This window comes from Paramormyrops kingsleyae, chromosome 1, assembly GCF_048594095.1.
Source record: "Paramormyrops kingsleyae isolate MSU_618 chromosome 1, PKINGS_0.4, whole genome shotgun sequence".
Lineage (NCBI taxonomy): Eukaryota > Metazoa > Chordata > Actinopteri > Osteoglossiformes > Mormyridae > Paramormyrops > Paramormyrops kingsleyae.
Window position 1 is genome coordinate 49967942 of NC_132797.1, and position 24717 is coordinate 49992658.

A 24717-nucleotide genomic window follows, 5' to 3' on the forward strand; every position below is an offset into this window, starting at 1 on the left:
TGAAAATGAACTGGAGATGGTGGAATTAGTACAGGATTGTTTTTTTACTCAGTTTGTTAACACCCCTACCAGGGGCGATGCCATTCTTGATCTGGTTTTCTCTAATAACCAGGACAGGATTGGTAAATTAGACGTTTTAGAACCACTTGACAGTAGCGATCATAACATGGTTATGTTACGATCCCCTGTCTAGGGTCAGGGACCGCCAGAAAGGTAGAGGAGAGGGAGAGGGGAAGACAAGACAACCAGGGAATAAGGGAACAGGAACAAGGGACACAGGAGGGATCTTTTTTTATGGTTTTTTTTTTTTCACAACACATTCACAAACAGGAGGTGCAACGAACTTCGGGAGTGACCCACGCCAAAAATAACAATCAAAACAACTAACGAGCACGTCCCAAACTGAGCTAATCCCTAAGTGAAAATAAGCGAACAAAACGACAAACACTAAACCTGGCTCCCTATCCAAAACACACAGTAAACACCACGGTCGCAAAACAAAATGGCAGTCACTCCTTACGCACCAAAAAGACATGTACAGAGACACGATATCCAAAGGGCGAGACACGGTATCCAAAGGGCGAGCAAAAGAATAGTCAGAAGACAGGCGGGAGATCAGAAAACCAGAAAGCAAACCAAAGCAAACCAAAGTCAAACCAAAGCAAAAGTACCAAGGGGCGAGCAAGAAATCAAAATCCGAAAACCAAAACAGTCATACACGAGTAATCCAAAAACCAAATAAGCAAAACCAATAATCCAGAAAATGAGCAGAGCTCCCGAAGCTTGCTATCCGCGGCCTTTTCTGTACAGGAAGCAGGAAGTGACACTTAACGATGGGGGCGGTGTCCAGTCGAGGAGGCGGAGCCGGCGGATGTATCCGGCGAATGATGACAGAGGCGGGAGGTCCGGAGAGTCGGCAGGGTTCCTCCTAGAACTTACGGCATGTAACAGTTAAATTTGAGGTTAAGTTTAGTGCCCGAAGAGCAAAGTCCAAATCAAAAATATATAATGTTAGGAAGGCTAACTTCAATTGTATGAGATTAAAACTAGAAACTGTGAACTGGATGGAGTTAAATAACAAAACTGTTGAAGAGGCATGGGGATTTTTTAAAAGCACATTATTGCAAGTGCAAGAGGACTTTATACCTGTTTCCAGCAAGAATAAATTTAAGAAATTGCAACCTAGGTGGTTTACTAGGGAAATAAAGTATAAAGTAAGGAGGAAAAGGGCTTTGTTCCTGAAATGGAAAATAACTGAAGATGACAGAATAAAGCAAGAGTATCTAAATCTACAGGCTGAGTTAAAAAATGACATTAGACGAGCTAAAAGGAATGTCGAAAGGAAGATCGCATTGGAGGCTAAGGATGACGTTAAAGTTTCTTCCAGTATTTTAACTTTAAAAGAGCTCTAAAAGATGAAATTACTAATCTGCAGGATAGTAAGGGTCTTATAATTGAAAACGACATTGATATAGTAAATGAGTTCAATGATAGTTTTGCACGGGTATTCACTGTTGAGGACACTAGTAACTTACCAGTTCTTATTATTAGTCCGGCATCGTCTATAACTAAAATATATATAACTGAAGCTGATGTTTTGCAAAGCCTAGCTAAGCTCAAAATAAATAAATCACAGGGCCCTGATGGCATCTTACCTATAGTGTTAAAAGAGATGAGGGATATTATTTGCCGACCCTTAACTTTACTGCTTCAAAAATCCTTATCTGAAGGTGTGGTACCTTCTGATTGGAAGAATGCCAACATAACGCCCATTTTCAAAAAAGGGGATAGAAGTAATTTGTCAAACTATAGGCCAATCAGTCTAACTTGTATAACTGGTAAAGTTATGGAGGCTATAATCAAAGAGAAAATGGTAGATTACCTGGACTCAAATAACATTTTGAGGGATAGCCAGCATGGATTTAGGAGAGGTAGATCCTGTTTAACAAATCTGTTGGAGTTTTTTGAGGAAGCTACTCAGGAAGTTGATGATAAGAAGGCCTATGATGTCATCTACTTAGATTTCCAAAAGGATTTTGATGTTGTCCCCCACAAGAGGCTCTTACTTAAACTCCAAGCAACAGGTATTTTAGGAACTGTAGCGACCTGGATTGATAACTGGTTAACAGATAGGAAGCAGCGAGTAGATATAAGAGGCACAATGTCACAGTGGGTCTGCGTTCATAGTGGGGTACCGCAGGGTTCAATTTTAGGACCACTATTGTTCCTAATTTACATAAATGATATAGACATCAATATATACAGTAAACTGGTGAAATTTGCAGATGACACCAAGGTGGGTGGTGTAGCAGATACTGAACTAGCGGCTCAGCAGCTACAGTGGGATCTTGATTTAACTAGTGACTGGGCCGATACCTAGCAGATGAAATTTAACAGACAAATGTAAGGTACTCCATATAGGCAGCAGAAATATAAAGTACAGGTATTTTATGGGACCTACTGAAATAAAGGTAGCTCATTATGAGAAAGACCTTGGTGTGTATGTTGATGCTTCCATGTCTCATTCTCGCCAGTGCGGGGAAGCAATAAAAAAGGCCAATAGGATGTTGGGGTATATCTCCAGGTGTGTGGAGTTTAAGTCAAGGGAGGTAATGCTAAGATTATACAATTCCTTGGTGAGACCTCACCTAGAATATTGTGTGCAGGTTTGGTCACCATATCTTAAAAAGGACATTGCGGCCTTAGAAAAGGTGCAGCGTAGGGCCACAAGAATGATTCCTGGTCTTAGAGGAATGTCATACGAGGAAAGGTTAGTTGAGCTAAATCTGTTCAGCCTCAAGCAAAGGAGACTGAGGGGGGACATGATCCAGGTCTATAAGATTCTAACAGGTTTGGATGCTGTTCAACCGAATAGTTACTTCAGCATTAGTTCAAATTAGAGCTGGGCGATAAATCGATTTAATTGATTAATTCGAATTTGCAGTTCAGGACGATGTGTTTTCATGAAAATCGATTTTATTACTTTTTTTACACACGAGCACCAAAAGCAGAACTAATGCGACGCACCAATCTTCATGGGTAAATTAGCGTGGCGCACCCAAACACTGTAGCAGATTCACTAACAACATGGCATTGACAGGGGAAAAGCTGGCGCTTGTGCCCAAGAAAGGTGTTGCTACATCTGTAATATGGAATTGGTTCGGTTTTGCGAGGTCGGACACAGAACAAACAAGTCCTCGTTGCAAAGACTTTAAAAACTGTTGCAATCAAAGGAAGCAGCGCGACTAATTTATTCCAGCATGTAAAGCAGAGGCACGCAGCGGAGTGGGAGAAGTGCCGCTCCCAGCGAAATGAAAATAGCCGCAGCACCAGCACAACAAAGTTAAGCAAGCAACCATCCCTGACACATTTTCGAACTATGTGCCATATGATAAGAATCGGGCACGATGGAAGGCGATAGCAAACGCTGTCGCGATGTATAGTGCAAAAGACATGGTGCCCATACATACTGTGGAAAAGCTGGGATTCATTAACATGCTAAAAGTTTTAGATCCGAAGTACGTGCCTCATTTTTCTTAACACTGGCAATTTTTCAAAAGCTTTCTTTTGCACTACAGTATGTCAAGGCCAATGGCATAAAGTATTTACTTAATACCAAGCTGACATGATAAAATTGTGTTTCTTTTTCTATTATTATTACAATATTACTTATTACTTTTATTTATAAGTTTGAGGGCATATTATGTTGTTGCCAGTTTGAAAATAAGCTCTAGAGAAAGCTTTCTAAAAGTTTTTACAAGTTTCTAAAAGTGTTTACAATGGCGTGGTCTGTCATCTCACTTAAAAGCATCTTTTATGGCTTGTCAGATTGCACTTTAACCCTAAAGTAAAAAAAGCTAAATAAAGTTAAAACTTGTTTTGAACCATTTTTGTAATCTGTAGTTTGATTTTGAGTAGGGGAGGGGAAAATCGATTAAAATCGGAAATCGGATTTTTTGTGAAAAAATCTGAGATTTTATTTTTAGGCCATATCGCCCAGCTCTAGTTCAAATACAAGAACTCGTGGCCATAGGTGGAAATTAGCAGGAGAACATTTCAAACTGGATTTAAGGAAGCACTTCTTTACACAGCGTGTAGTCAGAGTATGGAATAGTCTTCCTGATAATGTAGTGCAAGCTGAATCCTTGGGTTCCTTTAAATCAGAGCTAGATAAGATTTTAACAACTCTGAGCTATTAGTTAAGTTCTCCCCAAGCAAGCTCGATGGGCCGAATGGCCTCCTCTCGTTTGTATAGTTCTTATGTTCTTATCACCATGATGGCCTAGTAGCAATTACACTTAATATGCTTGTATTTGTATTTCTGTGTGTGTGTGTGTGTGTGTGTGTGAGAGAGAGAGAGAGAGAAAGAGAGAGAGAGAGAGAGAAAATGTGAAAAAATAGTGTACTAAAGTGTATTAGCAGTGTGCACTGTAAAAAATATCCGTATATTTAACAGTGATAAACAGTAAAATTGTGACAGGAAAAATCCGTAAACTATAAAATATTTTTAAACTGTAGATTTAATGTGAATTTCCCGTAAATAAATGAATCTGTGAAAACCAGTAATTTGTATATTGTTTCTCAGAAAAAAATACTTAACAATACCGTAATGCACTATTGCAGTGTTTTTTTAAATGGAAAATTTTCATAAAGTTTATAACGGTCAAACACTATGATTTTTACATTTATTTGTTGAAACAAAGGTGGGTTTTAATTGTTGAATGCAAGTATGATTGTGTTGGTAATGAATGTGTGCTATAATATGACGTGATTTTTAAAAATATTTTCACATAATAATGAATTAAATACCACTATTAAGAAATCTAAATCACTTTACACTGAATTCATTCTTGATTCACTCCACCTTCACACATTCGTCGTGTTAATAAGCAGTGTACAATGTATTAGAATATTTTTTTCCTCAAGTGTCATATTTCAGTAAAATTAAATCTTTTCATGTCTTTATCAGTTCCCTTTTGTTTTGTGTTTTTTTTTTTTTTAAAAACAGCATATTCTTCTTCTTTATACTTGAAACAATCTTTTTTATTATCCCAAAAACATTAAAATAATAATCTCTTGCTTGTTTTATTTTATTTATACTTAAATAATACTATATCTCTATTTTTATGGAAAATATAACTGTATGATTTTAAAAGTATCTCATCCAAAATTGTTTCCCTCCTGAAGTCTGGAGGAGCGTTCTTTCACACCAAGGCGCCTGAATTCAAACGGGCCAATCGGCGCACTGCATCAGGCTCCGGAGCGGGCAATTAACGTCTTTTCACCTGCGCTCACTTTGGACTACGGCATCATCGTTTTCACCAAGTTTTTTCTATTTTCTTGGATTTAACCTCAACCACAGGTCGTCTTCAGTTACTTCGGTAAGAAAATTATCTAAATTGGTTTATTTATGAACAGTATTGTGTTGCAGACAGCGAAGGCGCAAAGTTATGTTAACTTTAGCTCCAGGTCTAGCATTAACAATATTACAAAAAACCTCAGACTAAAAAACAGCCTTCTAACACCAGTAGTGGATGTTTCAGAGACGTGTGGATTAATGTAGGCCGTCTTATGTACATTGTGGCACTTGTAGTTGGACTCTCTGACCGAGTATCTTTTTTTGAACCCCAAATCACATTTTCTAAACATTTGTGTTTTCTAGTCAGGTAAATGAAGATTTTACTTTTCCATTTTAAAATGGAATGTAACTCCATTTTAAGGCTTTAGGTGTCACATCCCGCTCCGTACGATCCCGATGTGTGCCACGCCCCCCTCATTACCTCGTGTTCAGCCCTGATTGTTCTCACCTGTTGCCTGTTCCGTTTACCAAGTCTTGTGTATATCAGTCCGCGTCTCCCCATGTATGCCAGATCCGGCATTGTATTGTCCATTGGATGTCCCTGCCTGTCTGTCTGTCGAAGATTAAAGACCCAGTTTACCCGAAGTCCTGGCTTGCTCTCGTCTGCTTCCCGGCTCGCCCGTCTCCGAATGTGACATTAGATAAAGGCAGCCTGGATTTTCCAGCTTTTAATGATACCAGGCTAGAGTTGTAAGTTAGTTAACCTCACACCTGTGTTCTATGGAATATGTATTCTTGCTGCATATGTGGAGAATCGGTTCAGTCCGTGAAAGCTTATGTTTTTCATTGCAGACTGCATCGTAATGAACCACAGTGTATTTTTAAATGTGTAGAAGTAAGCTGTAAGCAGGTGTTTTCTCAATATGCCACTTTAAAGTCTCACTTCTACCGCCACCACACTAGTGCTGCATCTCTCACGATACTTCCCTTATGGTATTGAATTGTACCGTTTCACTATGTGAACGCCAGTCTGAGGGAACTAAAGCTTTGATTGATCACTTAAAGGAACACATAGATGAGGGACGACATGTGACTTGTCCAGTGAGAGGATGTCAAAGTGTGTTCTCTGTAAAATCTTCATTTACCTGACTAGAAAACACAAATGTTTAGAAAATGTGATTTGGGGTTCAAAGAAAGATACTCGGTCAGAGAGTCCAACTACAAGTGCCACAATTCAGGAAGCTGCCAGTGTGTCAGATACAGAAAATCCTTGTATGTATGGGCCTAATTTCAGTGACCTGTATCTCAGAAATGTATGCATGTTTTACATTAAACTACAGGGACAGCATCTTCTGCCAGCATCTACAAATCAAACAATTGTTGAAGAAATACAAAATATACATGAATTGGGACAGATGTATACACTAAATAGACTAAGCTCACTTCTAAAAGATATGTCAGTTTCAGATGAGGATGTTATAAAAATCTGTGACACAGTAAAACAATCTGACTTGTTCTCTGCTTGTCACACAGGACCTATGAGAACTGCTTACTCAAGAGTTCAGTACTTTAAAGATGTGTTTAAGTATGTTGAACCAAAAAAAGTATTCCTGGGCAGAGACGAGAACAGAACTGAGAGATTTGCTTATTATGTTCCTGTGCTAAATACTTTGAAGAATATACTGGAATCTAGTTTTTGGCAAGGTCTCATATCAGTGGATCCTGATGTTTCAAGATCAGATGTTCTCAAGGACTGTTGTGATGGAGATGTGTTTGTGTCAAGCACATTTTTTAAAGAAAATTCAAATTGTCTCAAGCTGGTTCTATACCAGGATGCATTTGAAGTAGTGAACCCACTTGTTTCTGCAAAAAAGAAGCAAAAGGTTTTGGCTGTGTACTTCTCTCTACTCAACATTCCTCCCTTTGCCCGGTCAAATGCTGATCATATGCAACTAGTTTTACTGTGTAGGGAGAAGGATTTTAAGGAATTTGGCCATGACAAAGTTTTTTCAGAACTCCTGAACGATTTGAAAGTACTGGAGGAGAATGGCATAACGATGGCAGGCAAAACTTTTGTGAAGGGAGCTCTCTACTGCATTGCTGGAGACAACCTAGGCTCTCATTGTATTGGGGGTTTTACAGAGAATTTCAGTTCATCCGTGTATTTATGCAGATATTGTCTGTTAACTTGAACTGAATTTCAGGGTGCTGATCCAGCAGTCTGTGGACCTCAGAGGACTCCAGAAACCTATAGGTCTGCCACAGAACAGCTGGAAAGAGAAGACGTGTCAGAAGTACAGGGGATAAAGTTCAGGTCTGTGTTTAATTCTTTACAAAACTTTGATGTTTGCACACCTGGCATGCCCCCATGTCTCGGTCATGACATTTTTGAGGGTGTCCTCTCATACGACCTTGCTCTTTACCTCAAAAATTTTGTCTGCACAAATAAATGGTTCACTTACACAGTTCTGAACAGGCGCATCAAGCAATTTAAATACAAAGGAACAGATACTTTATCCAAGCCTTGTGAGGTCAGTCCAAAAACATTAAAACTTAGTGGACAAGCTGTTCAAAATTGGAACTTCTTGAGACTTTTACCTCTCATAATTGGAGACAAAGTGCAGAACCCTCAAGATGATGTCTGGCAGTTGACGTTGCAGCTCAAGGACATCGTTGACTTAGTTTGTGCTCAGCAAATTTCCAAGGCCCAGGTTACTTATCTGGATGCTCTCATCCAAGAATATTTGGAAACCAGAAAGGCATTGTTTCCTAATACCAACTTAAAACCTAAACACCATTACTTACGACATTATCCAGGGCTAATCCTAAAATTTGGCCCTCTCATCAGGCTTTGGACTATGCGCTTTGAGAGCAAACACAGTTACTTCAAAAGATGCATAAGGCATCTGAAAAATTTCAAAAACCTGTGCTTGACTCTTTCAGAGAGACATCAAATGTTCCAGGCCTTCCTTTTTGCTGGGTCAGTCAGTCCTCCAGCATTGCAAATAAAAGATGGCTCACCATTTTACTTGGAGCTTTACAGTGAGCAAGTTAAAGACGCAGTCCTACATTTTGGTTTTACTGAAAGGAATACAAAGATTCCAGTTGATGTTCAGTACAATGGCCTTGCTTACAGGAAGGGCCAGTTTTATGTCATTTTAGTATGATGAGTCAGTGGAGTTTGGTGAACTTCTGCTGATTTTTGTTAAGGATGATTCAGCTCTTCATTTTCTCATGAGAGTTTATGATGCTGAATTTATTTCTTACTACCACATGTACTCAGTAAAAAAAGACACCGGCAGATTAGAGTGCAGACTCATCAGTGAACTGATTGACTTGTGGCCATTGCCATCTTATGTGAAAAACGGTTACCAGATTATTCCACTGAAGCACAGCATCTTGTCAGACTGAATGTCTTAATTTCATTGGACCAGAGACCAAACTCTTTGTTTGTGTGTCTTAACAGATATGGCTGAATCACAGCTGCTAAAGAACATAGGGGATGGGATAGCAGGAGTGCTTCCGGACCTTCCTGATCAACTTGTTAAGTCTGCTAAAGATACTTTGAAAACACTTGGTGCGGCAACCACAGATAATTTAAAGTACATCACAGAAAATGATTTGCTGCCAGTGTTAAAGCCCATACAAGCCCGAAGACTGGTTGCTGCCTGGACCCAAAGTAGTGAGTACAGAACAATGTCACCACACCACCCAATAGCACACTTGTTAACATGGTGTTAAGGTTAGAATATGAATTTTTATGAGTCTAATGATAATGTGATCATCATTATTTCCTGAATAAATAAATGTTATTATGCAAGCATTACTCAATGTTTAATACTTTCATATCTTCTTTAGTCACCGGGACTTCAACACCAAAATCTGTGCATTCATCTCCAGTGGTTGTCTTTCCCTCTGCACCCTCAATTCCTTCTTCACCAGCGTCATCCACCTCTACATCATCTTCAGGAATCTGTACACCATTAATACCAAACTGCTTAGAGCGATGTGAAATACCATGGCAGAGGCTCCCTGAGGAGTTAATACAGAACTTGGAAAGACAGAAAAGACCTAGTGCAAGACAACGAAGAGAAATGGTAAGGATCGTGTTCTCTGAAATGATGAAGATTTGCAAGAATCCAACCAAACACAACATAACAGAGATAGCAAAAAGGATGGTGGCCAGGTATCCAAAGTCTCTGCAAGATGTGATTGATGGTGACGTTATTGGACCAGGATATCATTCTCTGGTGAAGCAACTTCAGGCAAGAGTTGAAAATGTCAAGCGACCTGACACACCAAAGGTTATAAAGCGCAAAGCAGCATCAGATGATGACACAGACGAAATACCTGCCGAACAAAAAGCAAGTGTTCAAGACACCTATGGATGTATTAGCTGGGAGCCAAAGCATTTGCCACTCTCGGAGACTGTGGAGAGTCAGCTTGAAAAAAAAGAAGAAATGAAGATGTTTAAAAAGAACTACAGTACAGATGTCGTGAAAGAACTAGTCAAGTGCACCTATAACACCCAGCGTAAAGACATCAACAAAGGGGCAAGCATCCAGAAACTATGCCAGGAATGGCCCTTTCTCTTCAATGAAGTTGGTATGCCAGCACATTTCCAAGAGCTGACTGGTGTGAATCTGATGGAAACCTTCCTTGCCAATGTAGACAAAAAAGGGGCACGTCTGTTAAAGTTCCTGAGATATGTTGATGCACAAAAAAGCAAACGAGTCCTGAATGCTCTTCTCAAGCTTCAGACTGGAAGAGGTCAGCCCAGTGGTTGCTCCCAAGAAGTCATTGAGATGCTGCTTCTTTTACTGGCTCATTTTGATGAGAAGGAAGAGCTTCTGTTCCACTGTGTTGAGACGACAAGCCTTGCAGAGGGTGTTCAGATGGAGAAAGTGCCACCAACACCCTTCATTATTGTTTGTGTTAAGTAAATAGAGCAAAATTCAACTTTTTTCAGATGTAACTGCAATGTTATTGTACTCTTGGCTTGTTTAGTTTTGTTATATCATTTCCCACATAACATTTTATGTAGTCCAGAGGACTTTACTACATTCAGTCATTTATTCATTCTCGCACACATTCGCTAGCTTACGTACTGAAACACTGGCTAACACAACCTCAGAAGCTCATCCAGTAAGATGATTCATCCTATGATGTATGTAACTATTGAAGATGGTTTCTGCCTTAATTGGTAATAAAAAAGAACTAAATACATGGCTTAATTATTGTGCCAAATATAGCATCCAAAAAAAACTTTACCAACTTATGTTATTATACATTGACATAGATCAATATTTATCATTTTCAGTTTTAATTTAAAATTAGCACTATTTAATTTTCCCTTTTATTTCCAATCTTATTGTTATAATTACTTTCCTTTTTATGTAATATTTTTATGTGGCACATTAATTACTTTATCAAGCCATTTTTTATTTGTTTACTACCAATATTGGCAGGGTCCATCCTCCAATTTTTTTGAATTATTATTTTTTTATTATTATTCCCAGGTTCCTCCTGCTTCGCTGCTGAGACATTCCTGTTGAGCATCGACAAGAAAATTGTCGACGACTCCATCACAACCTTCACCTCCGCCATCTGCCTGATGTTTGGCAGTTATTACTGCTTTAACATACACTACCCAATGGAACTACGATCAACACTGGAGTTCCTCCAACGGTAAAATTTCTGTTTTTATGGACACTTTTTTTGGATTTATCAAAAGCATCAATCTGATATCCCATCTCAGGTTGTTAATTTTCTCAATCTTTCTCTCTTTTTTTCCATAAAGGTGTTTCTTTTCCATAAATCCTGAGAGGCACCAAGGTTGAATCCAAGAAGAAAAAAATGTTCTCAGTCAATCCCAGAGTCCTCACTCTCATCACAGACATTGCTGACCATGAGTGGATCTAGTACTACCCCTCTTCTTGTGGACAATGTGATAAAGGTGTGTTACAGACTCTACAGATGTTTTTGTTGTTGAAACAGTTGTTACACTTCTGAATGTCAGTGAAAAGTTTTTAACAATTTGGAGTTTTACTGAACAAGATTTGTTAAAGTACCTGTTCATTTTTTTTGCTTGTTAGTTCCAGGAGTTTCTTAGATTATAATTTTCCTACAGTGTAGACAAGTCACCGTTTTAATGTTGGTGATTATTGTCCTACTATGTGTACCGTACTTGGATGGAGCGATCTACACACATGCGCACTAGAGTGAGCGGGGGAACACGTGTAACAATGATATATGCAGGATGCACGTTCATTATGTTACGTTATTCTCTGTCAGTTAATAAACTATGTTCCAAGGTTAGGCGACTTGTTTATTTACCATCATGCTGAACAATCAACATGGTGTCAGAAGCGGTGCCCACGGTCTTCTGCAGTTATTTTTTTCCTTTGCCCAACAAACTAATACTCGCTGAAGTTATCTTGCTGGCTAAACGACAGTGAGCATGGCGGATGGATTCCGGAGACCCGACCCGCTTGTTTTTGATGGTAATATCGCCGAGAACTGGCGCATCTTTGAGCAAGAATATGATATTTTCATTGCAGCGGCACACTCTGACAAGCCATTGCGAACACAGGCTTACATCCTTCTTAACTTGGCGGGACCAGAGGCTATCGAACGTGAACGATCGTTTGTATATGCGCCAGAAGTGAGGGAGCCCGGAGACAGAGGACAAGTGCTTTTCCCGGCGGAATCGAAAGAGGATCCTGAGTGCCTTAAGAGGAAGTTCAGAGAGATATGTAGTCCTCAAACTAACGTTACGATGGAAAGACACAAGTTCGGAATCAAAAGGGTGGTGAGTCAATTGAATCATATGTCAGTGATCTGAGGATCAAAGCAAAGAGCTGCAGATTTGGCGATCTGAGTGGAGAACTCATTAGAGACAGGCTAGTTTGTGGCATTAACAATGATAGTTTGAGAAAGGTATTGCTGCGTGACAGTGATTTAACACTAGCAAAAGCAATCTCCATTTGTCAAATTCATGAGATGACTGAGGAGCATAATAAAACTCTTGCTACTCCCCAACATCCTGCTGCAAATGTTGATGTAATTGTGCCTAAATTCGTAAAAAGTCACATGGATGCCAACAAAATGAAATATCAATCTGATAAATTGGGGCCACAAAATATTGTCAACTGCAACAATTGTGGTGGTGCTCATGTAGCCATGAGAAATAAATGCCCAGCTTTTGGTCAACAATGTCATGCCTGCAAAAAGTGGAATCATTTTAAGAAATGCTGCAAGTCCAAACAATCTGCTCAGCACATGCAGAGATTTAGGAGGACTGTCCATCAGATAGAACCTGATCCTGTTGATAGTGCTGATGAAACATTTTATGTTGATGGCATAACACTCCAAAAGTCTGTCCATTCAACTGATGTAAATATGAAAGACAAGGATGAGGCTTTTGTCACCCTGCAAGTTAATGGCATTTTGGTAGAAATGAAAGTAGACACAGGTGCCAAGTGCAATGTGATCTCAAAAAAGACATTTGATTCCATAATGATTGATGAACAAATAAGTCCATGTGTTCAGACTGTGAACCTTGTTGCTTATGGTGGGAACAGAATTAAAACTCTGGGCGTGGCTAAGATGCAGTGCTTCCTTCAAGGACAGCCGTATACATTGTCATTTTTTGTTATTAATGAAAATGTTCTGCTACTGTTAGGGATAAGTGCTTGTACGAAAATGGGACTTGTATCATTTAGCAAGTATGTTCACCAGTTAGGCATTACTGGGGATGACCTGTCACAGCAGATTCTACAAGAATATGGTGACCTTTTCTCTGATGAGCTTGGGAAGCTGCCTGTCACATATCATATGATGCTTGACCCTGCCATCAGCCCAGTTGTGCGTCCAGCACATCGCATTCCTTTGGCTATGAAGGACAGAGTCAAAGCTGAGCTGGACAGGATGCAAAAAATAGGTGTTATCACTCCAGTCTCTGAGCCAACGGATTGGGTGTCATCTATGGTGGCAACTAATAAAAAGGGGTCTGATGAGATCAGAATATGTATTAATCCAAGAGATTTGAACACTGCTCTGAAAAGGCCACACTACCCTATGCGGACTGTAGAAGAAGTAGCTGCGCTTATGTCAAATGCTACTGTATTCTCTGTTTTGGATGCCAAGAACTCCTTTTGGTAGGTTACACTTGATCATCAGTCCTCAGTGCTAACTACATTCAGCACATGCTTTGGTCGCTATAGGTTTCTTCGCATGCCGTTTGGCCTCAACTCAGCTAGTGAGGTGTTCCAGCGTTCAATGGAACAGATTTTTGCAGGGTTTCCCTGCGCTATTATTGTTGATGACATAATTATTGGTGGCAGAACTGTGGCAGAGCATGATGACAACTTGAGGAAGGTACTCAATCGTGCCAAGGAAGTTAACCTGCGACTTAATCCCCTGAAGTGTCGATTCAGACTGAACCAAGTCAGTTACTGTATGTTGGCCATGTTTTTACGAGTGAAGGGCTTAAAGCCGATCCTTCCAAAACTAAAGCGATCAGCGAAATGCCAGCACCAGCAGATGTTCCAGCTTTGCAAAGATTTTTAGGAATGATTAATTACCTTGGAAAATTTATTCCAAACATTAGTCAGCTGACAGCTCCCTTGCGACAGCTCATACGCAAGGACACTGAGTGGATTTGGGACACACAGCATCAGAATGCTTTTGACGCACTAAAGCAACATTTGTCCAATCCTCCTGTTCTGTCCTACTATGATGTCAGCAAGCCAGTGACTTTGACATGTGATGCATCACAGTATGGTCTTGGTGCAGCATGCCTGCAGGAAGGGCAACCTATAGCTTATGCGTCACGTACACTAACTGACACTGAGACCAGGTATGCACAGATAGAAAAGGAGCTGCTGGCAGTTGTTTTTGCGTGCTCAAAATTTAATGATTACATCTATGGTAAACCTGTGACCGTAGAAACAGACCGTCAGCCTTTGGTCTCTATTTTGAAGAAGCCCATACATGCAGTACCAGCAAGGCTTCAAAGAATGTTGCTGAGACTTCAAAAATACAACATCACACTCACATACAAAAGTGGAAAGCAAATGCATCTGGCTGACACTTTGTCTCGAGCTCCCAGCAGTTCTACAATCCGACAGTTTGAAGAGGACAATAGTTTTGAAGTGATGACCGTGAACTGCATATCATCCTCACGTTTAGAGGAGTTAAAGAAACACACGGCCAACGATAAGACTCTACAGACTCTCAGTACTTTCATTAATCACGGATGGCCGCGCAAGCCGCATTGCCTTCCTAACGCCATTCGTCCATATTTTCCTTTCAGGGATGAGCTAATAATTGATAATTCTGTAATTCTGAAAGGCTCCAAAGCCGTCATCCCAGAGTCAATACAAAAAGAATACATCAACATCATGCACAGAGGGCATCCTGGCACAGATGCCACTAAAAGACGAGCACGAGGTATAGTTTTCTGGCCATCTCTGTCACAGGACATTGAAAACGAGATCAGTTCCTGCTCTGTGTGTAACAGTACAAAACCACATCAGCAGAAGGAGCCACTCCAGCTGCATCAAATTCCAGACTTGCCCTGGTCGACTGTTGCTGTTGATATATTTAAGTGGCACAGTCAACAATATCTAGTGTTAGTAGACTCATATTCAGGCTGGTATGAAATAGACCTGCTTCGCGATGCCACCTCAGCAACAGTCATCACCAAGCTGAAGAGACACTTTTCAGTTCATGGTGCTCCACATACTCTCATATCAGATAATGGCAGACAATTCACAAGTCAGCGCTTTAAAGACTTTGCGTCACAGTGGGACTTCACTCACATCACCAGCAGTCCGGAGTATCCTCAGTCCAACGGACTGGCTGAGAGAGCCGTACGTAGTGCTAAGCAACTTATGGAGAAATCTCACAGGGATGGCACTGATGTCTTTCTGAACCTGTTGAATCTCAGGAATGTGCCTCGTGATGCAAAATTAGGCTCGCCTGCGGAAAGACTATTCTCCAGGCAGACTCGCACCACACTACCAATCGCAAAGAAGCTACTTGAACCATGCTTGCGGGACCCAAAGGATGCAAAAGACTGTCACAGAAGGTCTACTATGATCGATCAAGCCGACCACTCCCGCCTCTGATGGAAGGACAGGTTGTTAGACTGCAAACTTCACAAGGCTACAACCGATCAGGTGTCGTGACAGAGTTGTGCAAAGAGCCCAGATCTTATATCATCAATTCGGAAGGGAAGCTCTACAGGAGAAATCGCAGGCACATTTTGCCTGTAGCTGAGCCTGCACCTTCTCAAAAAGAACCTGATCTGCAGGACAGCGGATTTGGGTCCAAGGACCACAGTAGTGTAACAGAACAACCACCAGCAGTCAGACACACTGAGCAGTCTCAAGATGAGGTGCACTCTGCAGTGCCTCCCGGGACCAAAAGTCCTTACAGGACATGCTCAGGTCGTGTCTGCAAGCCAAATTCAAGATACAGAGACTATATATGTTAGTCGGCTAAATACATGCATAATTTCGTTTTCAGGTGTGTTGGTTATCCTGGCTGTAGCTAATATTGCTGTTATGCAATATACAGTGTATATGTATAAACATATATATATACATTAATTACATTGTAATTTCAGTTTCGTGAATATTATTGGTATTTGTCTAATGTTTTTTTTTTTTGTTCTTCTGGTCGTTTGCAATTTCAGGTGATACTAAGAGCTGCTGAATTCTAAGTCACATGCAGTGTTTATGTTCTAACCAGTGTCCACCCATTTTGTCTTTATACGGAGCATAAGCTAAGGAAAGGGGATGTAGACAAGTCACTGTTTTAATGTTGGTGATTATTGTCCTACTATGTGTACCGTACTTGGATGGAGCGATCTACACACATGCGCACTAGAGTGAGCGGGGGAACACGTGTAACAATGATATATGCAGGATGCATGTTCATTATGTTACGTTATTCTCTGTCAGTTAATAAACTATGTTCCAAGGTTAGGCGACTTGTTTATTTACCATCATGCTGAACAATCAACATACAGTAATTGTGTATTCTAATGATGTAAAAAGGTGGCGCCATATACATCACTAGCTAGCATTTTGTAAATCAAAAACTTCTGTAAAGTTCTCAAAAAAGTGTAAAGTTTTTTGTTTTCCTTTTTTTCAATTACATGATGCAGTTTGAAGATGTACAGTTTCAGCTTTACTGCACAGTTCTGTGCGTAAAATAAGTCAAAGTAATTTATTTTCCAGGAATTTCTTGAATTCAGATTTTATTGAAATAGAAAAAGTTTATTTTCCTATAACTGCATTTGCATATTTAAAAATAAGGAACATTTAACTTGTTTTAACATTTTTGTAGTGCAAACAGCACCAATAACACTTAAAGTTCTCAAAGTTACGGTAAAGGTGTTTGCAAATTGTCTGCCACGGTTGATGTAAAATGTATGCTCAAACACTGGTTTTGCACAATTTGAAGAGAACTCATTGAGACAGTCCTTGGTGATTTGAGTGAAATGTTTAATATCTGATGTTCACAACTTCACAGATGGTAAATAAAATACTTCATTTGAAATATAAGGTGGACATTTGTGTTGCATTTATAAATTTTAATAAATTAATGTTTTGTGTATTAAGCTTACAGAATAGACCGATTAAAAAAACTCCTTCTGAAAAAGGTAACTACTAAGCTGGCTTAACAATTTATTTGGACTTAAAAATTATTTGTATGCCTGAAATGAGGTAGTAGTTGATCATTCATTGTGAAATAACCAGCAAAAGGTGATCCTATTTCATATATCCCATTAGGTAAAACCTTTGTTAGCTCATAAAAGTTTTCCATGTCATCTCTAAATTATTATTAATCATAATTATTAAATAGGGGAAACTGCAAAGCATTTTTTTATGAATTCTGGGAATTTTTACAAAATAAAGTTGTATTGTATTTTATCAGTTTTGATAGTTAATTTTACAAGGAATAGATGTTGTTTTTTGTGGCACAAATGTAATTTTAAAGGTTGTTTTGTTGTTCATTTTAAGGAAAAACATAGTTTTTTCCTTAAGTTAAAACTTTTTCTTTTACAGTAAAACATTGACTCCAGCACCAGATTTAACCGCAGAAACAACAATGACAATGCCTGCCAACCGTAAAAGAAAAAAAATGTTACCCATCATTTTACGGTGGAATTCTGGCAACCCCAGCTGCCAGCGTTTTACCGTAGAATCTACATTTTTTTTAACAGTATGCTTTGATCGCTAAAAGTAATAAAAATGCATTCTCTTTACACATTTTTTTAATACACTGACTGTTAGGGATTCTACCCCGATGTGATCGACCGCTGGAGGGCTCCGGTCAGAGAGCACTGAGTCGTTAGACAAAGTTAGGAACTTTACTACGTACTGTAGCAGATTCCACATATAAAATTGAGCACTCAAGGAACAGGATTGCGACGTGGACTATAGACAGAATTCTCTATAATAGACATAAACAGAATAAAGACATTGAGGCACATGACACTATTACAACAATACATTCAGCACTGAAGCACAAATCACTATAATTAGAACTATGCATTATCTACACGAACTGCCTATATCCATTAACTTATACAAACATTAACAGATCCATGCATTAGGAAATCGGCGTAACTAACTAAATGCGTCCAACCGGCGAACGCAGCCGGGTTATATTTACTCGTCAAGCGAACTCTCGGCAAGGGCTAACACAACTGTATAATCTCCGCTAACCCATATAAACATCGCATAGACGATCGTGTGACACTCATATGATTAGAACATTAAATGCTTACATCAGCAGTGACTTCTGCTTCAGCTCGGCGCTGTAAGAAGAGAGAGAGAAAAAAATGGCAACCTCCGCTTTTACCCGGCAACCTCTAAACTAATATATGCTGCGATAAAAGCCCCATACGGAAACAATACTGTATAGTTATCAGAGCAAGAGTCCCAAATCGAAAGAATTCACAACACTGACATTATACTTCTGTGTATTTTTAGAAAATATATTTTGCATTTAAACGTACAGTGGTACCTCGATCAGAACTCGAATTTAATCCGTTCAGAACTCCGGATCGAATCCTAAAAAGTTTGAGTTGTGATCAAATTTTCCCCATAAGTAATAATGGAAAACCAATTAATTGGTTCCTGGCCCCAAAAAATTACATCATTTTAGCATTTAAACACAAAATGAACCGGATAAAACAAGAAGAGCATATACTGTACTACCCTTACAAAAATGTCCTGTGGTATTACATTTGGTAACACATCAAAAGTACCACATAAAATTAGTGTGGTAATTGTGTAGTATTGTGTTGTTTTTTGGGACATTTTACCACATAATTATGTTGTACAGTATGTAATATTCCTGTAATATTCTTGCTGTAATGTGTGGTATTAATTTCACATTTTTGTAGTATTTACCACAGGATTTTGTTGTACAGTATGTAATATTCTTGCGGTAATGTGTGGTATTACTTACACATTAATATAGTATTTACCACAGGATTCTGTGTTGTACAGTATGCAATACTGCTGAGATATTCTTGTGTCATTATAGTCATATTTCTGCAGTAATACTATGAATTTCCTGTAATAAACCCGTGGCCCTTAATTGTCACATTTTTGCAGTATTCTGTGGTATTCCTTTAACCTTTTAAGTTAGGGTAGCATTCTGTGGTATTCCTACAAGTGTTGTTTGTCCATGATAACTGGTGTTATTACTTACATACTTGTCATAATCTGAAAATATATGTAGTAAACATGCAAGACAAGACTTTAGTGATCATGAGATGATATACACAGCCTCATTTATAAAGTGTGTACATGCACAAATTTGATCTTAGAATGTGTGTACACTAAAGTCCACAGCAACATTAATATTTATAAAAATGGTCTTTAACATGAAAACAGATGTATGTACTTTTGATTATTAAATCCAGCAGGTTTTTGTAAATTTAAGCCATTCTTGCCGCTTGCTATTCTAAAGTAAATGATTTTGATGTTGAGTGGTGCTATTCTATATGTTAATGACATTAATTAGGTGTCATTTTAAGGTGGTGATCTGAAACCATTTAGCTGCATCCATTTTCATAATCACTTGCAATTTACAGATTTTACAGCTGAAAGAGAGGTGTACGCATGTCATAAGCATTTTATAAATTAGCCCAAGATGACAAAGTACCACAGTAGGATGTTAGAATGTGACATACCATAAAACACTTGTCGTATTACAGTTTAACACATTTTATTTGTAACACATACCATCAGTGTTCACAAACATTTTCTTACCTTACAAACCAGGGAAAAGAACAATGACAAAGCAAATGCAAACAAATAAAATAAACAATAAAAACAACAAATAAAATTAGTACATCCCACGGCTGCTAAGCTTGCGCTCATTTGAGAGCTTGTTGCGAGCTGCTTCTTTTAAAGATCTTGTGTCCACATCAGGGAAAGAACATCTCACCTTTCCTGCAAGAGAAAATTGGACAGTTTAGCTGTATGGTGAAAGTTGGGAGCTAATCAGCTGGTTGCATTGTGTACACTGCAAAAAACAGCTACAGTCAGGTTCATAAATATTGGGACATCGACACAATGCTAACATTTTTGGCTCTATACACCACCACAATGGATATCAAATGAAATGAACAAGATGTTCTTTAACTGCAGACTGTCAGCTTTTATTTGAGAGTATTTACATCCAAATCAGGCGAACGGTGTAGGAATTACAACAGTTTGCATATGTGCCCCCCACTTGTTAAGGGGCCAAAAGTAATGGGACAGAATAAGAACCATAAATCAAACTTATACATTTCAATACTTGGTTGCAAATCCTTTGCAGTCAATTACAGCCTGAAGTCTGGAACACATAGACATCACCAGACGTTGGGTTTAATCCCTGGTGATGCTCTGCCAGGCCTCTACTGCAACAGTCTTCAGTTCCTGCTTGTTCCTGGGGCATTTTCCCTTCAGTTTTGTCTTCAGCAAGTGAAATGCATGCTCAATCGGATTCAGGTCAGGTGATTGACTTGGCCATTGCAAAACAGTCCACTTCTTTCCCTTCAAAAACTCTTTGGTTGCTTTTGCAGTATGCTTTGGGTCATTGTCCATCTGCACTGTGAAGCGCCGTCCAATGAGTTCTGAGGCATTTGGCTGAATATGAGCAGATAATATTGCCCGAAACACTTCAGAATTCATCGTGCTGCTTTTGTCAGCAGTCACATCATCAATAAATACAAGAGAACCAGTTCCACTGGCAGCCATACATGCCCACGCCATGACACTTCCAGCACCATGCTTCACTGATGAGGTGGTATGCTTAGGATCATGAGCAGTTCCTTTCCGTCTCCATACTCTTCTCTTCCCATCACTCTGGTACAAGTTGATCTTGGTCTCATCTGTCCATAGGATGTTGTTCCAGAACTGTGAAGGCTTTTTTAGATGTTGTTTGGCAAACTCTAATCTGGCCTTCCTGTTTTTGGGGCTCACCAATGGTTTACATCTTGTGGTGAACCCTCTGTATTCACACTGGTGGAGTCTTCTCTTGATTGTTGACTTTGACACAGATACACCTACCTCCTGGAGAGTGTTCTTGATCTGGCCAACTGTTGTGAAGGGTGTTTTCTTCACCAGGGAAAGGATTCTTTGGTCATCCACCACAGTTGTTTTCCGTGGTCTTCCGGGTCTTTTGGTGTTGTTGAGCTCACCGGTGCGTTCCTTCTTTTTGAGAATGTTCCAAACTGTTGTTTTGGCCACGCCTAATGTTTTTGCTATCTCTCTCATAGGTTTCTTTTGTTTTTTCAGCCTAATGATGGCTTGCTTCACTGATAGTGACAGCTCTTTGGATCTCATCTTGACAGTTGACAGCAACAGATTCCAAATGCAAATAGCACACTTGAAATGAACTCTGGACCTTTTATCTGCTCATTGTAATTGGGATAATGAGGGAATAACACACACCTGGCCATGGAACAGCTTAGAAGCCAATTGTCCCATTACTTTTGGTCCCTTAACAAGTGGGGGGCACATATGCAAACTGTTGTAATTCCTACACCGTTCGCCTGATTTGGATGTAAATACCCTCAAATAAAAGCTGACAGTCTGCAGTTAAAGCACATCTTGTTCGTTTCATTTGATATCCATTGTGGTGGTGTATAGAGCCAAAAATGTTAGCATTGTGTCGATGTCCCAATATTTATGGACCTGACTGTATCTAATTATAAGGAAAAAAATACTTATCCTTAGGAGATTCACACTATAATCAAGTGAAATAATCTGCCAGTGCAGTAAGATAATTACACTTGGTAAGATTTCCTGAAATAAGAAAAAATATCTAGGCTTTAGTGAGAAATACATTAAAACTAGTGATTAAACACTTATTCCAAGTACTTTATTAAGTCAAATAAACTCAAAACTAACTTGTCAAAGCTTCTTTCAGTGTTATTTCTTTCTCACTTTGAGAGAATTCATGTTAAAACAAGATCAACTAAACAAGATGATTATTCTGATTTCAAGAATTAATAATAGTGTTTCTGTCTCAAAACCAGACACAGCATATACACTTAATAAAACATCACACAATATACAGTATAAATAACCTTTATTTGAATTGTTTCTCCAAATAGTAACAATTGCTCAAAGCACTGCAGACATGAATGTGCAAAAAAACCCACAGAAATAATACTGTTGAGGTTATAATGTAATGTCAGACATTTTACACTGTGATTATTATTAAACTAATAGTAACTTTCACTTACAGGACAAAGTCATGGTAAAGTTACATTACTTTGTGTTTGTCACAACTGTTTACCAGTTTATTAACTGTGATCAACGTTCAAAGCTACTAAAACTGTCTATATAACTCTTTATCAGGTCAAAAAAACCCAAAAAACTTTCCACCACAGATATAAAAATTACATGCGTCTGAGCAGCTCTACTCCTCAATGAAACCCTTCCACTCTGCCATGGCTTTTTTATATGACCCTGTGGTGTCTCGCTCATGGATACTGTCCTTTAACACTTCAGTCTGAATGACAGACAGAAGGGTTGCCACACACTTTGGATAGGTGAGATGCAGGGTGTAGTAGTATGCCATCAGATAAAGCAAACCTTGACTGAGGTCTTCTTTGGCAAATGTGGTGATCGGAGTGGTTCCAATTACCACAAGACAGCGAGATCCATCGAAAAGCAAAACAGGGCTGAAGAGAGATCTCCTCTGGAGGTACACGGCTGGATTTTCTGTTGGCTGGACAGACAAAAAAATTCTCAGGGCAGAACAGACAAACTGAAGCTACCAGAGCAGTCCAACTACTGAGATAACAGTGTGTATTTAAAATATATCCTTTATCACAATCATAGAATACATGTTGTACACATAATTTTCATATTAATTGATTGAATTATATTCTGTTTTGTTTTCGCGTAATCAAGATAATCCTAAGAGACTATCAATTTTCATGTGAAAATTCAGTTATTTTTAGGGGCAGAGATGCACTAAATGTCAATTTAACTCTTAAATTGTAAAAATACAAACTGAAAGCCCTTGCACACATACATTAACCGATACAAAATATGAGCCAACACTGACCTGAAGGACATGAAGCAGTGCCTCACTGGCATGTCCCAGCTTCTTAGGTGGCACAGCTGGTGAGGGGAAGAGTGTGGGAAGTGCCCTGAACAGGGCTATGTTGTATTCCACTGGAACAGAATAAATCAACTTTTAGTTCAAGGTTATCCTGCCTAAATTTGATTAACCACTTAATCTTGAGGTCACAGAAAATTCTGTGTCATCACAAACAGTACAATTATTCTGGTTTTATTTCATCAGTGTCGACAACATACACAATCATATTTATACTCATGTCTGTGAAAACAGCTAGCGAAGATAAAAGCACTAACCTTTACCCAGGTTCATAAGTGGTTTCAACACCTTCTTCCAAACACCATAAAACTGTACCATGGAGCAGAAGTCTTCCCATCTCTTCTTTACTTCAGCTATGAATTTGCTGTTGCCCTTATCCAGGATCCGCCGCAGCTCATCCATTACCTATTTTGCAAGTAAGCATTAAAACCCGAAACAGAGCTTGCTTTGTGGTGAAGTCACAATAAAAACTAAATCTCTTACTGTACATTGTGAAGCTCCTTGAAACATGGATATGCCTCCAGAATCTTTGTTGGCCTATCCTCTTCTTTCAGTACATCTCCATCAATGAAGGCTCTTCTTGACTGAAACTCAAGGTCAAGGAGTTGGCAGACAGCATCTTGGTTGGGTTTTGGCTTCTTATAAATCTCCTGCAGAGTCTTGTAATGTCTGGCCTGTGTTGCGCAACTATCCATGTCAACTAAAAGGGAAAATACAAATCAGTAACTGGATCCAACATATCAACCTAAATGATACCAGCAAGCATAACATCCTATGAGTGTTATACATTTATCATGTTTATTCTACAGAAAGTCAAATAAATGTAAAATGAAAAATCATCTGTCACATCACAAATATATCTAAATCTAATCTCAGCTTAAATGTAAAGTATCAATATGTGCAATATATCATGATATCCAAAACTACCATAAAATTCATGTCCATCGTTATTGCCATAACTACAATTAATTGTAATTTTTAACTTACACGAAATCTCTCCATCAAAACTGCTCCCTGGTGGCAAAAGAACTGTTGATCCACCACTTGAATCACCATCATACTCTTCTCCCTGGTCACTTGGTGAGAACTCAATGTGACGCCTTTTGTTTGAATGGCCCCTCTCTGGTGTGGGCCCCTGCCTCTTTCGAGGGGACTTTAAATTCAGAATCCTCTTCTGAAGGTAACTGTACATGCTCGTCTGTAGTGATTAAAATTTTTTCAAAAATTAAACTTTAGTATAATACCGAATTCATATATACAAATATCTAATTTTACACCATGATAATAAAATTTGATCACATACATGTTTGGTATGTAAATCTTTGTCACGTAGCATGGGATAATACTCCACTAGTTTCTTAGCCATTGCAGTAACTTCGTGCTTGGAAGGGTACCGGAACTCTTCTCCTTGCTGACTTGCCCTCAAGATTGAAATCATGCTGGTGACAGTGTTCCTCACCAGCCTGCATCTCAACTCTTTCGACATGCCAGTTTCCCCCTCTCTACCAGTGCGGGCCATCTCAAAATAGTGCTTACGAGCCAATTCCAACTCACTGTCTGTATAGATCACATATTCAGGAGGACTGGGAAGCTGTAGGGTCTTCTCTTGGGTTTTCTTTATCAAAGGAGTAAATGTCTGGGGAGATGGTGGTGTTCCTTGAGGTGAAAACACAGTTCCTGTTTCCTCAGGACCAGCTTTGTCTGTTAAGGAGGGATTCTCATCCTAAGAGAGACAATCAAAACATAACCACTACAAGAGTTTCAAA

At 39.1% G+C, this 24717-nt stretch overlaps 1 protein-coding gene across 1 annotated transcript; it reads right to left on the bottom strand.

Moving 5' to 3' along the window:
* Positions 1 to 22023: 22023 nt before the first annotated feature.
* LOC140578812 (uncharacterized) lies at positions 22024 to 24393 on the bottom strand. Its single transcript, XM_072700787.1, has 6 exons — positions 24255 to 24393; positions 23939 to 24149; positions 23440 to 23651; positions 23209 to 23356; positions 22898 to 23007; positions 22024 to 22555 (listed from the first exon to the last, which is right to left on the bottom strand). The coding sequence occupies exons 1-6, from the start codon at positions 24387 to 24389 to the stop codon at positions 22244 to 22246; spliced, it is 1128 nt and encodes a 375-aa protein (XP_072556888.1). The 5' UTR covers positions 24390 to 24393; the 3' UTR covers positions 22024 to 22243.
* Between the last annotated feature and the right edge of the window lie 324 nt (positions 24394 to 24717).